At 47.1% G+C, this 18,455-nt stretch overlaps 1 protein-coding gene across 15 annotated transcripts in view; it reads right to left on the reverse strand.

Moving 5' to 3' along the window:
- Positions 1-18,455, reverse strand: part of dmd (dystrophin) — a 3,042,490-nt gene that overhangs the window by 36,469 nt on the left and 2,987,566 nt on the right. For all 15 annotated transcript variants that reach the window (XM_072513983.1, XM_072513987.1, XM_072513978.1 and 12 more), the window contains one exon: positions 17,659-17,782. In XM_072513983.1, the coding sequence (XP_072370084.1) occupies positions 17,659-17,782 (124 nt within the window). The remainder of the gene's footprint in view (positions 1-17,658; positions 17,783-18,455) is intronic.

Consider the following 18,455-nt stretch of genomic DNA (forward strand, 5'->3'; position numbering starts at 1 on the left):
GTCAGAACTTGATAAGTCCCAAAACATCTTAGCATCTGGTATTATTTTAGACAACCTTATTTTAGTCAATCTTATTTTCAGAAATGTAATTGAGGTTAAATGGAAAGTCATTGCCATTTAAAAAAATGTTTGGCTGATGTGCTTATTTAGATCACAGATATAAATGGTGTGAATGGGGCAGTTTCCTTTTTGTTCGTCCTGTAACCTACATTTCGGAATGAGGTTCAGCATGCTAGCTCATTGAATCAGCTGTCCCCCTAGAAAAGGTTTGTGTTTCAGTTTCTATTGTTCCACGGTGCTGCAAGGGGCCACACCTGGTGCTTAAAGTTTGGAAACGAATGAACCTTCTGTGACAGACTTTGAAATCTGATTCCTGGACCAGGTAGGTTCATTGTAGGATCAACAGCAGTGTCCTGACAATCAGCCAGTCTGCCTCGTTAAGGGAACCAAGTGAGGTGGATTCTTTATGCTGGGTGGGTGGCATTGGTTGGCATGCAGGTTGTGAAGGGCCGTGGGGAGGTAGTTTTGGGAATACCTTGGCATGGGGCATGAGGGTGAGAGCGCTGGATGGCCTTTTTGACTGAGATGAAGTCCCACTGAAACAGTCTCCCTTAGCACTCGGCATCCCTGTGGCTGCCTCTGAATGTTTTCCTGGTTGAGATGGCTGCACCCACCACTCCACCCCACAAGAATGAAAAACCTGTCCGTCCTGACACTTTCTCCCGAGGTGGGCGGGCCAAACCAGGAATTTGCCTGACTCACCATTATCTGCCTAAACGCTGAAAATCAAGCCCAATGTTTCAGGTCTGGGACCTTTCATCAGAAGGTGATACCATGTATTAAGGTGATCTTTTCTCTACACCCTAGCTATCACTGTAACATTACATTCTGCAGTCTCTCCTTACTTCCCTATGTACGGTATGCGTTGTCTGTACAGCATGCAAGAAACAGTACTTTTCACTGTATACTGATACATGTGACAATAATAAAACAAATCAAAAGATACATGTGAAATGCTAACCCTGTTCCTCTGTCGACAGATGCTGCCAGATCAGCTGGGCTCTTCCAGCATTTTATGTTTTCATTCCAGATTTCCAGCATTCACAGGGTTCTGCTTATGTTTTAGTCTTTTAGGCAATTCAAGCATAACTTCCTGCTATTATATACTATATCTCAGGAAATAATAAAGTATCCTGTCTGCCTTCTTCGCCATTTTTCCTCAGACGTGTAGATTTCTTTTCATGCATGGAATGATTGGTTGAGATGCACGCAGAGCAATACGTTTCACTGTACCTCGGTACATGTGACAATAAACCAATCCAATCCAAGCCAATCAGGATTCCTTGTTTTATTTGCTCTCCCAAATACATTACATCACACTTCTCTGGATTGAATTCCATTTACCACATTTCTGCTATCAGACGAGTTCATTTATATCTTCCTGCAGTCTACAGCTTTCTTTTTGACCATCAACCACATGGTCAAATCTTGTATCATTTGCAAACTATCTAACCATACCCCGTACATCCAATGTTAAATCGTTGATACATACAACAAAAAGCAGGAAGCCCAGTATTGTGTGCCGCAGAACCCCACTGGAAAAAAAAAAATCACAAAAACACCATCAACCCATTAGTACTCTTTTGCTTCCTGCTGCTGAATTGTGAGCAAAATTGAAGAGTGGGATTAAATTTAAAGTGGCAGCATAGAAACAAAATTGACTAAAGGACAGAAAGCAAAAGTGAATGTTTGTTTTTCAGACTGGAGGGAAGTAAACAGTGGTCCCTCACTGGTCATTGTTGAAGCAACTCCTCTTTATGATATATAATGACCTGGCACACAGGGCACCATTTCAAAGTTTATAGGGTAGACATAACAAAGAAATGTAGGAAACCATAAGGTGAATAGCAATAAACTTCAGGAGGACACGGACAGACGAGTGAAACGATTAGATACACATCAGATAAAATTTGTCGCACTTCCTTTTGGTAGTGTTACAATCCACACGAGACCTATGGGGTCGGACCAATTAGTTTCCCTGTGAGTCTTGTCGGGTACAAGCTTCTCCGTTGTGGGGCAGGGACACTATGTATAAACGCTCGGCCTGAGTGGGTGCTGAGCAGAGGATTCCTGACTGGGGCCTGTGTATGTCATGTAAATAGTTGTGGATATAAATAAATAACCAGTTTCTTTATGCCTCTTGTGTGGACTCCTCTGTGGTCACAATATTGGTCACATCGGATGGACAACGGTAGGGAGTGACAGATTGCATTCGCCTCTAGAATACTGGCCACGGCTGAGTGCAATTATGTGCAAATCAAGAAAGAGGGTCTAGCCATGGTCTTTACAGTCAGATGTTCCATCAGTATGTGTATGGGCATACACATACTGATGGAACATCTGACTACATGTGCATGGGCGTCGGTTGGTTCACAGTGTTGACGGAGCACAAGAAGCCTGTGTTGGGACTCTTCAAGGAAGAGATGAGGCCATTCCGCCCATAGCCATCGAGTATACGATAAAAGCATTGGCTGGGCACGCAAATCGTGAACGCGGATGCGTTGAGTAGACTCCCGCTGCCAATGAGATGGCCAACACTCCCCAGAGTTCACAAAGCCATAGCAGTGATGCAATTCATGGATAGTTGCCAGTTACAGCGGCTCAAATACATGAGTGGACTCAAACAGGCCACTTGTCCAAAGTTCGCCATATAGTATTATACGGGGCCAGCATCAGAAACTGCCCAGCGAGTTGAAGGCTTTTGTCACTAAATGAGTTCGGTATGGAAGATGGCATCCTCCTCTGGCGGACTTGCGTTGTGGCCCCGTACAAAGGTCAGGACCCCATACTGAGGGACCTTCATAACGGACACCTGGGTGTGTCCAAATTGAAAATGTTTACCCACAATTATGTATGGTCGCTGGGCCTGGACGTAGAAATAGAGCGACTGGCCCAACAATGTTGTGTCTACCAGGAACTGCAGAAACCCCCGCCCGCTGCACCTCTTCATCCCTGGGAATGGTTAGCACGGCCTTGGGTACGGCTTCATATTGATTTTGCCGGCCCCTTTCAAAGTTCGATGTTTCTAATCATAATCATTTAAAATGGCTGGAGGTCCACAGGGTGTCTTCCACAACTTTGAGGGCGACGATTGAGAAACTAAAGCTCTCGTTTAGCATGCACAGTATCCTAGAAGTGTTAGTCATCGACAATGGCACGCCATTTCCTAGTGAAGGTTTGGGGTTTCATGAAGACTAACATGGAGCTGCACATCGGCATGGCCTTGTATCGCCCAGCTTCAAATGGGTTGGCCGAAAGAATGGTGCAAACGTTCAAGACAGGATTAAAAAAGGAGACCTCGGCTCCCTCGACACGTGCCTGGACAGATTCTTATTTTGTTACCGTACCACTACACTTGTCACAACCGGAGTAGCACCGGCAGTACCTTTGATGGGTTGCAAACCTCTGAATCGCCTCAGCTTTGCTTTTCCAGATATTGGCGGGACAATACGCCGCAGTCAAGAGCAACATGGGCGTTGCTCAGACGGACGTAAACATACCACACTGTTCATACAAGGTGATGCAGTCTACAACTTTGGGTGACGGGCATGACCCAATCGGTCACACACAAGGTGGCTCCCACTTGGAGGTATTTTGGCCCTATCTACCCAGTTGATGGGTGATTTTTGTGGAAAAAGTAAGACGTGAGTGGAAGTTGGTGGCTTTTCCTCCAGAGTGGAATGTTGGCAGGATATCAGACACGGCAAAAGTCATTGAGAGCCCTAACTCTGGAGTTGGAGGACACGCATGGCGCAGCACCAGTGGGAAAGAAAGAGGGAGCAGGGTCGTCATTGTCGTCTGCCACACTGCCTGTGGAGCAGGTGATGGACTTTAATCAAGGGGGAGTTTCGTTAACAGTGAAAGGAGATGCAGGGGGACTGGTCCACTGTGATTGAGAGAGCAGTAGGCCTTATTTGTGCAACTCTGGATTGGGTGGAGAAGTACCTGGAGTTGCAAGGTGTGACGATCAAGAGGTGAAAAGGGCGGTATCCGATCATAATGACTGGATTGTGTCATTGGAGGCAGAGATGGCGATGTTGGGGGAGGCCTGTGAGGTGCTGCGGGCGAGGGTGGTCCAGGCACCAGAATTTGCAAATCGTAGATCTGCCAGAGGGTGTGGAGGAAACGAGTGCCATAGGCTACGTTTCGAGGATGTTCGCGAAGTTGGTCAAGGTGGGGGTCTTTGAGAAGGCCCCAGAGGTGGATCGTGCCCATCAGTCACTAAGACAGAGGCTGAGAGCTGCGTATGCAGAAGTCACAGGACAAGGAGGGGATTCTGAGGTGGGTGAAGACAACTCAAGACTGTAGCTGGGAGAGGAATCGGATCCAGATCAGGACATTGGTGACGATCTGGCCAAATTGTCAAACTTTGGGTGACCTTTAAGGGCAGGGAACATCACTTCACGATGCTGGAGGAGTCGGATAACTTTGCCAAGGGACATGGGTTGGGGAAGGGCTAATGCTGGGAATTTGGGGTTGGGGGAGTACTAATGTTGGGAATTTTTGTATGTTTTATGACGTTATGCATGTGCTAGCTTTGTAATTGATATGTTGTTTTTCTTGCACATGTGGGGTTTGGGTTTTGGGATGGTATTTTTGGAGAGTTATATGTGCACACATTATGTGTGCGTGTTCAGATGTTATTTGCACATGTGGGTTTTGTGTGGGATTGGGTCAATGAGGGGATGGTATGGAGTTTTGGGTTGAAATAAGGCGGTGGAAGCAGAGTGGGAGAGGGGTAGCTTAGTGGTCTGGTTGGGGTCCTTTGTCTAGATCTCCGGGGGCAGAGGAGGGGGGGAGTTGCCATGCTATCAGGGATTGGTAGTAAATGGAAGCAGAGTGGGGGGTGGGGATTGCTGTTGGTGGCCCGGGGGGGGGGGGGGGGGGGGGGGGGGGGGGGAGAGAGAGAGAGAGTAGGGCAAGGTGTGGTGACGCAAATGGTTTTTTGGTTGGGATTAGGAGGAGACGGCCATTTTGGGTTGGCCCAGGTGAGAGAGGTGCCAGATGGTTGGGCAGAATCTGTGCTAGGTCGGGATTGCGGGACTTAGTTGGGAATGGGGGCATTTAGAAACCCCTGTTGAGGATGGTAACATGGAATGTGCGAGGTTTAAATGGTCCAGTTAAACGTTCCCAGGTGTTAACACACCTAAAAGATTTGAGGGCAGATGTGGTTTTCCTTCATGAGACAAATTTATGGGTGAAGAACCTGAGGCAGTTAAGGAAGGAATGGGTGGGGCAGACAATCCATTCACGGGGGGTTGTTGTCCTATTCAGCAAAAAGGTGGCATTTGCGATGGCTCGCCAGGTGTGGAACCCAGCGGGACGATTGGCAATGGTGAGTGGGGTCTTGCCGGGGGCGTTGTTGGTGTTAGCGAATGTATGTGCACCCAATTGGGACAACGCGGGCTTTGTTAAGAAGCTGGTAGCGCCATCCCAGAATGGATCCCCATCAGTAGATTATGGGAAGCAATTTTAATGTTGCGCTAGTTTTCTTTCAGAATTTACCTTAGCTTTTTTAATAACTTTTTTAGTATCCCTTTGTTTATGTTTGAAAGTTTCCGAATCTTCTATCCTGCCACTGGCCTTTGCAACATGGTATACCTTAGTTTTTGTCTTTATATTCTCCTTGACCCCCTTGTTTAGCTATGAACATTTTTTTGCCCTTCTTACCATCTGTCTTCCTCCCTGGAATATATTTCAGCTTTGAGAAAGTGAGTATCTCCTCAAACAACTTCCGCTGCTCATCAGCTGTCCTACCTTTTACCCTTCCTGCCCACTCTACTCAGGCCAAATCTGTCCTCATGCCTATCTAACTGCCCTTGTAATTTGTAATTCCAGTACCCCCACGTACTCGCCAGTATTTTACACTCTATCAACAACACATAAAATAGGTTATCTGACCATTGTCACATTGTTGTTTATGGGTGCTTGGAAACTGTGTTCTCTACATGACAAAAGTGGTGACAAGACTTCCGGTGCTGAGCGGTCGCACATCAAGGGGCTCTCCTCCAGAATACAACCAAACTGTCACTTTTGGTCGAATTTAGCCTGAAAATTCAGAGTTACTTCACCCACAAATAAGAAATGGAGAGAAGAGGAACAACAATATACCAGCAAGCGGGAGCTCGAGAAGCCATAGAGATGGCAGGAGTGGAAGGAAAGGTCAAGAGCAGCAGGTGGATGAGACGGCGGACCCATGAGGCGAGGCGTCCCCAGCCACCCCAGAGAGAGGGAGACCAACGACTTGAACAATGGCCTCCCCCCCCCCCCCGCCCCCTCGATGGATGGAAGACATTCCTGACCAAGGAAGAGTTGGCGATGAGACAGGCGATAAAGATGGAGATCCAGCTGGTGGTCAAAATGGAGTGTCAGAGCCATTGATCGCCATTCAGACGGTGATCGACAGGTTGGGAAAAAACTGGACGTTCAGGGAAGGACGATCCAGGAGCTTAAGAAAGTGTTGACGGATCAGAGCGACAGGATTGTTGCTCTGGAGGCCGATATTAAAAGGTTGGTGATAACTCAGGGGAGCATAAAGGGAAAGGTCGAGGACCAGGAGAACCGGTCCTGGCGCCAAATTAGACGGATTGTGGGCCTGCCAGGAGGGATCAAGGGCAGGGACCAAACTGACTATGTGGCCCAGATGCTGGGCAACCTGATTGGGAGAGACAGCTTGCCCAAATCTCCGGAGATCGACAGGGCACACAGGTTGCTCCAACCGAAGCCCAAAGCAGTGGAGCAGCCAAGAGCAATAATTGCCAAATTATATCGGTATCAGGAATGGAAGAGGATACTGCGGTGGGCAAGACAGACAAAGGCGAGCAACTCCGCACGGACTCCGGGTCTACCAGGACATTGGGGCAGACTTGGCAAAGTACAGGGCCGAATTCAACCAGGCAAAATCGGTCCTGTACAAGAGCGGAGTTAAGTTTGGAATGTTGTTCCCAGCCAGGCTCTGGGTCACTTTCCAAAATAAAGAACATTGGGCGAAATTCTCCCGAAACGGCGCGATGTCCGCCGACTGGCACCCAAAACGGCACCAATCAGACGGGTATCGCGCCGCCCCAAAGGTGCGGAATGCTCCGCGTCTTTGGGGGCCGAGCCCCAACATTGAGGGGCTAGGCCGACGCCGGAGGAATTTCCGCCCCGCCAGCTGGCGGAAACGGCCTTTGTTGCCCCGCCAGCTGGCGCGGAAATGACATCTCCGGGCGGCGCATGCGCGGGAGCGTCAGCGGCCGCTGACAGTTTCCCACGCATGCGCAGTGGAGGGAGTCTCTTCCGCCTCCGCCATGGTGGAGACCGTGGCGGAGGCGGAAGGGAAAGAGTGCCCCCACGGCACAGGCCCGCCCGCGGATCGGTGGGCCCCGATCGCGGGCCAGGCCACCGTGGGGGCACCCCCTGGGGCCAGATCGCCCCGCGCCCCCCCCCCAGGACCCCGGAGCCCGCCCAGGCCGCCTTGTCCCGCCGTTCAAAAGGTGGTTTAATCCACGCAGGCGGGAGAGGCAATTTATCGGCGGGACTTCGGCCCATCTGGGCCGGAGAATCGAGCGGGGGGGCCCGCCAACCGGCGCGGCCCGATTCCCGCCCCCGCCGAATATCCGGTGCCGGAGACTTCGGCAACCGGCGGGGGCGGGATTCACGGCAGCCTCCGGCGATTCTCCAACCCGGCGGGTACTCGGAGAATGACGCCCCTGATTTCAACATCCCGGCAGAGGCAGACGGGTTTGTGTGGGTGTACGGTCTGGACAAGGGGCAGGTGAGACAGCGCTGAAGTGAAGACGAAACAGAGAATGAAAAAGGGGAGAAAGAAAAAGAACTATGATGGACTTATACCATGTTTGCGCGGGACATTACTGCCTTGCTCTGAACAGGAATTGTAAAACACAGGAACGGGTGAGGGCAGCGGAGCGCAGGAAAGGGTGAAGAGGGAACAGCAATCTAGCAAATATAGGAAAGGGGTAAGATCAGCCATGGGAGGGGGACCACCACACTAGCGGGGAAAGCTAGTGCAGCAAGTATGAAAACAACTCCACCAGCTCTGAATACTTCCAGTTGCACAGAGGCACCAGGCAGGGATGTCCGCTGGCCCCGCTCCTCTTCGCCCTGGCAATCGAACCACTGGTGATCATTCTGCGAGACGAGAGAGGTTGGAAGGGCACCCGAAGAGGAGGCAGAGAGCACAGAGTCTCACTCTGTGCTGATGACCTGCTGCTCTATATCTCGGACCTGCAGAACGGCTTGAAAATAATCATGAAGTTCCTGAAAGTTTCGGGCCTTCCCGAGCTACAAACTCAACCAGGGCAAGAGTGAGGCATTTCCAGTGAACCCAAACAGGGGAGGGACAGAGCTGGAAGGTCTACTATTCAAACTAGCCCAAAACAAATTCCGCTATCTGGGGATCTAGATAGCCCATGACTGGACACAGATCCACAAGTGGATTCTGACCAGCCTGGCGGAGGAAGTCAAAAAAGGCCAACAGAGGTGGGATGCACTCCCGTTCTCCCAGCCAGGGAGGGTGCAGATGATAAAGATGAACGTATTGCCAAGGTTCCTCCTCCTGTTTACAGCCATACCGATCCCCCAAGACTACACGGCAGAGGAGAAAAAACATGGGTGACCTGGCCCTTCGAACGTGCAATACCACTGGTCAGCCACAACCAAGAGAGTGAGGGGATGGGTTAAGGGAACCGGGTACGGAATGGGTGAGGCTGGAGGAGTCCTACTGTAAGGGAACAACCCTCCGAGCCCTCGCCATTGCAGTGCTTCCATTCCCCTCACGAAAAATAGAAAAATACACGTCAAGCTCAGTAGTGGCAGGCAATTTGAAAACATGGAACCAGATGAGACAACTCTACGACTTAACCGATATGTCCATCATGGACCCAATCTGCGGTAACCACAAATTCCCTCCAGCCATGCTAGATGCCACTTTTAAGAAATGGAGACAGGTTGGTGGGACACTAGCGGTCAAGGACTTTTACATGGGGGACAGACTCGCAACCCTCGATGAGCTAACAGAGAGATTGGAGTTACCGAACAGACAGGAGCTTCAACACTTACAAATCAAAAACTTTCTCTGCAAGGAGACAACGAGGTACCTTAGGGCCCGGAGAGACACATTGCTGGAGGAACTGCTGGACAGGGAGAGTATGGAGAAGGGGACATTTACGGACGACTTTTAGAAAGGGCGAGAACACCATGAAATGGGAGGACGAACTTGGGACGGAGATAGGGTGAGGACTCTGGAACGAAGAGCCTCCTGTGCAAAGCTAAGCCTCATGCAGTTTAGAGTGGTGCATAGAGCGTAACTAACCAGAACCCGAATGAGCATGTTCTTCCCGGAGGTGGAGGATCAATGCGAGCGGTGCCAGGGAGGCCCGGCCAACCACGCCCACATGTTCTGGGCCTGCCCCAAACTTATCGGGTTCTGGACAGCCTTCTTCGAGGCGATGCCTAAGGTTGTGGGGATGAAGGTGGAGTCGTGACTGAGAGTGGCAGTCTTCAGGGGGGTGTCGGACCAGCAGAACTACATATGGGGAAGAGGGTCAATGCCCTTTCTTTTGCTTCCCTAATCGCACACCGGAGAATCCTGCTCGGCTGGTGATCAGCAGCACCACCCACAGCTTCAGGTTGGCTGGCAGACCTGTTGGAATTTCTCTACCTGGAGCCTCCTCCAGAAAAGCCATAGGGGTAACAGCAAAAATCACAAAATGAAAGAATGAATATAACACCCATGGCGGCAGGGACCAAGATGGAGCCTGGCCATCAACAGGGGTACATGTAAATTGTTCATAAGAAACGTCGCATTCTGTGAATATTATGTGCTTTATATGTCTAATTGTTAAATTATTAAAATCTAATAAAAATATTTCTTTTAATAACAAAAATGGCGGCAATTCAAAAGTACCTATAATGTGCTTTGGGATGACCGGAGGTTGTGAAAGGTGTTATATAAATGCGAGACTTTCTTTTGTTTCCTTTTTTCTGCCTGCCATCCATTGTTATTTCCAGAACAAAGTAAACTTCTCTGAAGTGGTTTCCTCTTCTGAAGAAGCACTACAGATAGGTAACTGGAAGGTAGGGAGTAGTAAAAAGAATTAATTATTGGAACAACCAACATACACTCCTTACTGGCAGAGAGGAAATATGCAAGTGCTGGGACTTGTCTCCATAAATCATGAGCAATCGCGGAAAGGAAGAATTGCTTTGATTTAATATTTGCCTTCATTAGTACATTTCTATCTTTTATGTTCAAGAGTACCACAAATACCATAACTTTTATGACCTCCCAACCTCAAATGCTGCAGAAGAATATAGTGGGATGAGCTGAGGGAGCCCTAAACTGTGGAGATAAAAAGAATAACAATCCAAATTTTAGAAGCCTGAAACAAACTCCAAATCTAACCTGTGCCTGGGTTTACACTCTACCTGACCAGAGCTGCAATAAGAGATGATTACTCTGAGCCCTCAACTTGAGAACATAAAATAAAACAGAAGAAACGTTATCTACGGATGATTCTGCTGGTTGATTAGCTTTTCAAGGAAGATCTTTTTTTAAAAGTGCAGAATTCCACTGTCCAAGCTTTAAACAAATTTTCAATTTTCTGCAAAATCAATGTATTGAATATTAAGTCCCATATTAATTTCTTTGCAGAGTATTTCGCACATACAAAAGCAAACTTTTTCATGAAGGTCAGGCCTTCCAGTTTTGCTTAGTCTGCTTTACTCATACAGTTGTTAATACAAAATAAAATGACAAATTGCCACCACAGAAATAATTAAAAATCTCATTATGTTAAGAGTCAGTGAAAATTAATTCCTTTCGCTCAATGAACTTTAACACAAATTAAATATTAATTTTCCATGCATTTCGATCTTGCATCAATGGCGTGAAAATGGCAGTTCTGAAGTTAAGCGTCATCTCCCCCACGGCACAGTTTAATTCCCACAAAGGATTTCAATAACATGATGCTGCATAATACAGTTTATAGGAAGCACAGATTCAACACTAATATATATTTATTTTAGTTAAAATATTTGAAGAAAATTTCACCTCACAATTTGCAATTCTAGATGGTCAGTAATTAATCACAACTGAAGGTATAAATCTCAAAGTTTCCAAACCCTGTTCCACTGCCCGATGCATATACGTGAATGAAGGTCTTCTGGTAGCATTACGTTGTTAGCAGCATAAGCAGTAAGATGTTAAATATGCCATCGCAGCTTTTGGTATGATTAATTACATAAATTATCCATAGAATTCCTACAGTACAGAAGGAGGCCATTCGGCCCATCGAGTCTACACTGATCCTCCAAAAGAACACTCTACCTAGGCCCACTCCCACACCCTATCCCGTAACCCCTCGCATTGATCATGAGCAATCCACCTAACCTGCACATCTTTGTACTGCGGGGGGAATCCGGAGCACCCAGAGGGAACCCACACAGACATGGGGCGAATGTGCAAACAGATGTGCACATAGATAGTTACCCCAAGGCTGGAATTGAATCCGGGTCCCTGGCACTGTGAGGCAGCAATGCTAGCCACTGTGCCACCGTCTCCTTGCAGCGTGCAAACCTCCATCTCTATGCTAATACACAGTCAGAAGTCTAAGACACAGATTTTCAGCCCTGGAACTATTTGCCTAGTCGGGAGATTTCCCAGCTTGGTGAGCCTGAGCTTTAAAACTGTCCGCCTGCAGGCTGAATATTCAGTCAGTATGGGTGGCTGGTGGGATGAAACAGGAGTTGGGGGCGGGCCATCCCAGAACAAATGCTCAGGCTGTCACCTGCGGAGGCGCCCTGGGCACAGGACCTGCCGCCATGCCCTTGCACCATGATTAAATAAAAAATTATGAAATAAAAGCTATCCTTCCAACCCTCATCCTCCCACACACTCCCTATGCCCCCATCCATGCCAACCTGTGTCCGCCATCCACCCCCAAGTCCCCCAAAGCACCAATGCCAATTTAGTGCCCCTCTACCCACTCCATTGCCCATATACCACCATGTCAACTCGTGGTGACAACCTGGGCACAAGTGTCTCTCTCTATCTTTGTTCAATTTCTTGCCACTCTTTCATATTTATGTTTCCACACCTATATTGCAGATAAAATCGAAGGGATGAAAAGTCATTAACACCATTCACTGGATGGGTGTTTTACAATTTCGATCCAGAATTTATTCTGGCTCATTTTTTGTGTAGTTTTAGCCCTTTAGGATGAGGCAGCATTTTTTCAAGTGGCCGCCTTGTTGCTGAAAGCATAATCATTTTCTGAATGAATTTTCAGTTGTGCAATCTATACCAATCACTTAGTTCTAGTCAATATAAAAAATCTTAGTAAGTTGACATTTAAAAACTTCCCAGTGCTATTAATAAACCATTTCTCTGAATCAATGCAAAAAGATGGGACTTATGAGACTATAGTGCAAATCCTATGAGGCTCAATCAACTGAAACACAATTTAGAAGAAGTGTGCTTGGAGGTCAGAATGTTCAATCCCCAGTGCTCCTGATTTTCGACTGAATCACCATCACATTTCTAATCAGTTATATATTTCAGTGTCACGGAATGTTGATTATGGAGCTTTGTTAAAAGCTGCAGATAGGAAAGGTGACAATAGCCTCAGTGATAGAAGCACTTCCATAATGAGGTGTCAGTAGTGTGAACCAGGGAGACAGAAGGTTAACCCTGGGTTTCTGTTGAATTAGTTGATCTCTTTGGATATGACCATTATCTGCAGGGATTCCTATGGGAGGAATAAATAAATCAACTCGCTTCAGCCTGATTGCCATTTTAATGACCCATGTCAAATGATTTGTGGGAAGAAAAGGTTGTTCTACACAGACTTGTATTGATTCCCTGGGTGCAGGCAGCATGGTTGGATAATGGGCGCGATTCAGCGAACGTGTTGCGCCCGGCGCAGAGCAAGGTGCAACGGGTGAATCCCAGGAGAGGCCCAATTCAGGATTTGTGCCAAGCTGATCACGAGTCACTTGACTCGCAGTGCCCAATGTGATATAGATCACGGCCTAAATATCCCGACACCACATTCGCCCAGTGCCCGGGGGCCTCTGGCCACACCAGCAGTGCTTTAACTGAGCACCAATTAGAACTCGCTTCCACAAGGATACAACCAGTGTGATAGCAACTTGGGGGGTTGGGGATTTCAGAGGCCAATGGAGGTCAGGAACAGGGCAGGGTACTCCCCTGGCTACTGGGAACTGCCAACTACACACCCTGACAGTGCCAAGTTGGGACTGTCAAGGGTCATGTCTTGGGGGGCATGCCCATGAAAGGGGGGGCACGAAGGGCGGGGATGTGAAGGGGGTATGAAGGGGCTCCATAAAAGTTGGGGGGGGGGGTAAAGTGATGGTCATGAAACAGGGGATGGGGGGCTCAAAAATGGGCTCAATTGTCGGGGTGGGGGGTAATGCCCATGTCTGCAGGGTGGTGGCAATACCCGTGGACGTGGTGTGTGGGGGATCCACAAGCTCAGGCTAGAGATTGGAGCACCCTTTCAAAATGGCGGCCCGATCTCTGAGGAACCGGTCTGGCTGACGTGTTTGTCTCCCCTCTTCAGAAAATGTTGCGGCCGGTGAATGCCAGGTAAGCGCTCTCGCAGGCTTCCCGATAGTCTTCATGCGTCGCAGTTTTACCCAAGTTCCGTGAGACATTGGAATCTGAAACACGCCTACAAGGTGCATGACCAAACGGCACGCGCCAAAGCCAGTTTTGAACCGGCTTAGGCGAACTTACCCGGTATCCACCAGCAATGTTGGATCCACTGGCCTACACAGCGACGCCGCAGCCGGCTGCCTTTCAGCATTGGCCCACATAAACGTGGACCAGGTGGAGTGGCACCCAGTGGTCTCTTTGCTAGTCTGCATATGCGCGGGGGATGACATTGCCCGTGGGTGGGGGGGTGTGGCGCACCCACAAGCTCACTTAGAGATCAGGACACCCTTTCAAAATGGCGGCCTGATGCACGAGGTCAGCTACCCAGTGCTAAGCAAAATTCTAAGTGTGGGCTAAACCGGTGAGAAACACCCCAAGGCTCAAAAAAGTGTAATTGAATAGCGGGGTGGGGGGGGGGGGGGGGGGGGGACACACGACTCACTGGCAGAGCTGACCGACACTCCCCAAAAACGACTACGTGTGAATGAATGCCGGTATGGATCTCACCCAAAGAGCCGACGGGAATAACCCCGCCCAAAATGACACTTACGACTGGATACTTGAGCCGCGCCCGCCGAAAGATCACCACGGATGGAATGCGGACCCTGTAAAGGTCCATTGATCTCGGGCGGGAATTTCCAGTCGCCGGGTTGGTGAAGCCGAAGAATCCGGCCATCAGACATTTTTTGGGCGAATCACACCCAATATCTTTGAGGGCCACATGGGTTTCACTGCATTAAATTTAAATCGGGCTTCTAATTGCACTGAGAGAACAAACTGACCCGATCCTCCAGAGCGAGACACAAACACACAACACAACTTCACGCCACAAAGCCTGCACATGACAATTTGGGCTCAAGTTATGCAATTTTACATTTTTAACCTTCCATCCAACATCCTCCTACTGGCCATGGGGAGGGGTTTATAATTCCCCCCCCAAAACCAAAGGAGGTCTGGGATGGAATTTGGCCTCTGTTTGAAATAAACGGTGTTTATGCACAATGTTTTATGTACAAATTCAATTTCTGCAGTGTGGTTTTTTAAAAACCCTGTGTAACTTTGTTGTAAAACTTGGCACTTGAGCATAACTCATTCCCAAATCCTTTCCATGCAGAATTTAAAACAAAGATTAAAAGCCCTGAATGTTGACAGGCTAATATTTGCCAGACTGGTTTACCAGATTAATTAAAAATTATCTGTCAGGTTATGCTTCTCCTGTGTTTCTTTATGCTTTCCTTCAGATATCCTCCTTATTTAAAACTTCATTAAAACCCATGTCCAGCATAACCTACCATCTGCCTCAAGTTCTACTCTAAATCTTCAGCAAATTAATCACATGCTCTATTGTATTTTGAAAATGCATATGCAAGTTACAGAAACGTTTAGAAGTACATTCTTAAATTTAAAAAAGTCAGCAAAGATTCTTTGTGCATTTCCTTATACAACCACCTCCAAGTATATACAGCCTTTCATGTAATAAAAACATCCCGTTCACAGGAACATAATCAGATATAATTTGATGAAAGTCACTTAGGACAATGACCAAACAACCAGAGATATATATAGGCGCAGATTTCAAAGAGTGACTTAAAAGAGAGCGAGGTCAGAAAAACAGAAGTTTAAGGAGGCAGATCTTCGGGCATTAGGCAGCTGAAAGCATGGTTGCCAAAGGTAGAATAGTGAAAATTGGGTGTGGCTAGAGGCCAAAATTGAAGGAGTGCCGAGATCTTGCAGATGTTACAGAGACAGGGATGTGTTAGATCATAGAGGAAGTTTGAACAAATGGTTGACAATTTTAAAATTGAGGTGTTGCTGGACTTAGAGTCACAGTAATTCAATGAGAACAGGAGTGATGTGTGAACAGGAATTGAGCAAGTTAGAATTTGGATATCAGGATATATGAGACACAATGACAAAATGACACAAATCATATTCAACAGTTTCTCGTGGAACTTGCATGAGGACCACTTTGCTCAAACACATGGTCTGGAATAAGTACAGTTCAATGTCATGAGCGTGCATATAGAACATCAACCTACAGCGACCATGGTGAAAATTGTAATTGTCCCTTTGTTTCACAACAAAGGAAATCTATGCCAAACATTTGATTGTGAAACAGTGGATACTTTAGAGGACGGCACTGCTTTAGGGTCCCAGGTTCGATTCCCAGCTTGGGTCATTGTCTGTGTGGAGTCTGCACGTTCTCCCCGTGTCTGCGTGGGTTTCCTCCGGGTGCTCCAGTTTCCTCCCACAGTCCAAAGATGAGCAGGTTAGGAGGATTGGCTATGCTAAATTGCCTTTAGGTTAGGTGGGTTGCTGGGTTAAGGGATAGGATGGAGGTGTGGCTTTAAGTAGGGTGCTCCTTCCAAGACCGGTGCAGACTCGATGGGCTGAATGGCCTCCTTCTGCACTGTAAATTCTATGATGCTATGATGAGGGATTATAGTTCTATTTATATCTAGATAGGTCTCTGGACCTATCCTGTTATCTTGTAAAGATCAGCTTTTCTTAGTTAATAGTACTCCTGCCTCAGGTTCAGAGAATGGTGCTTCCACATCCAACATGAAGAATTTGCATAATTTAGAGTGGCACCTTAGTGCTATTCTTTGAATGGAACTGTTTGCCTGCATAGCCCATCAAGGGCCCAAGATACGAGTAGAGGAGCAGGAGATAGTCACTAACCTGACTCCATAACTGTTGCAGTTATACTATACTATCTTAATGCTACCTGGCAGCCAACTTGGAAGCTACCAGCAGCTATGTTTAATTTATAATAGTTTGACTGATATTAATTTTTGTTACATTGTGGCCTAAAGATTTGGTTATCTACGTCTCACACTGTAGTCATGCCTTTGATTAAAATCAATGTCATGATGATTGTACATCGAACTTCGAACATACAGTGCAGATGTGTGCTACCATATACAACTAAATTGTTTTTGACATCACTTTTCTGAAGTACAATGTTCATGTAACAGAAGCACAGCCTGAATATGAGACAAGAGCACTTAACAAACTACTGACAGCATCAGGTGATTTGTTGGGATTCAACCTATTTTGTTTTAAAGGGCCCATCCCAGAAGTCATGAATAAGAATAGTTATGGGTAAAGTTGCAAAAGAAAAATGGAAGTATGAATAAATAAGCTTAATTAATTCATTTCCATTGTAACCACTTTTTCGTTCAAATGCTGCAGGAAGACTTGTTGCTGCCATGGGTAGTGTTCCTACCACTGAAGCTCAGGGTTCGACTACCACTCAGAGCTTGGTGGCCATGTTCCTTGGCTTGGGCAAGCAGGTTGGTTTGTCAACCTGTAAATCCTTCTGATATGCCTATGGTAAGAATGTGGGAGTTTTCTGGTCAGCCAGAACCTGTGGTACCTGCAATGCAACAGCCTCTCCATGTTAAAAGACTCCATGCACAAGCTCTTGTCATGGGTTCTGTGGCAACTGCCGCTTCGAACGACTGCATGAGAGTGTACAAATTCTCCTCCTGCATCAGCCAGATACGAATGATTCATGTCTCAGACTTTCTTTTTTAACAATGCCTCTCTGCTCAGGTAGCTGGACAGACCTCATTCTCCCTTTTAATTTCTTGAGAATGCTTAGCTGTCCATCAAAGTGATCGTGAAATGGTGAGAGTTGGTTGAAACAATGACAGAACTCAGGCCTTCTCACCAAGAATGTAAAGCAGAAATGCTGGAGTTGTAAAGGACCTACAACTAGAGTACTTTCTTTTATCCTTAAGTAATTTCTCCTGCACAATCAGACACAAAATGCAACATGCCTTCAGAAGAACAGGGCAGTAACATATGTGTGCATTGCTTCACCTGTAAATTAACAGGATTGGTCTTGCGAGCAGACTGCAGTTAATCGAACACTTGCTCACTGAATCATCAATGTTGCAACAATTATTTCTTACCCATTGTTCCTGAAGTCTGACTGCCGACTCCATGGAGTAGCACTGGCTGACTGCTGTCTGATCTTTGTGAGGAAGTAGAAGGGGAGGAGACTGTAGTACCATTTACCCTGACCTCTGTCTGTGGCTGCAAACAACAATGAGGAAGAAGGTTATTAGACATGAGTGTACATTCAGTTTACGCCTTATAGATAAAACCATGAGGTGAGATCTCTTTAGGATCAATCTAATAACATTTTGCCTGAAATCAGTCAAAGGATGACAAACTGAGCTCAGAGACCAGAATGACATTAGGAATGGAAAGTATTTTTAGCAGCAGAGTGAAGTCAGTAACATCCTGTTTCTTTCAACACAGTGTTTAATAATAGTCTGGTTCTTTGTTTTAATAATAGCTTTGGCTAAGAGGAGTTTTGGAACTCTGATTATTTATTTTTTAAATTAAAGCTTCCCCACTGTGAAAATGTGATGAAACCAAATTTCCCCCCCTCCCAGGTCAAGTTCACATAGACGGGATAACTTATGGATCCGCAAACACAAACTTTATAATGGCTGTTTCTGGTCCAGGAGTGGGTGTGAGTGACCCAGGAAGAGTTGAGGAGGATGCTAGGTACAGAGGCGGGCTGGTGGAGGACGATCCCTCGGGGACTGCCGCACCGTTTCCAAAGTTTAAAAAATAAATATTAACTATCAACATCCCTCCAACCCTCACATATTACCCCACCACACAATCCCCATGCCCCATCCATGCCAACTCAGGCTGCATCATACCCCACTCCCCATGGCCCTTTATGTCCCCTCTG

The sequence above is a fragment of the Scyliorhinus torazame genome, chromosome 8 (genome assembly GCF_047496885.1).
Source record: "Scyliorhinus torazame isolate Kashiwa2021f chromosome 8, sScyTor2.1, whole genome shotgun sequence".
NCBI lineage: Eukaryota > Metazoa > Chordata > Chondrichthyes > Carcharhiniformes > Scyliorhinidae > Scyliorhinus > Scyliorhinus torazame.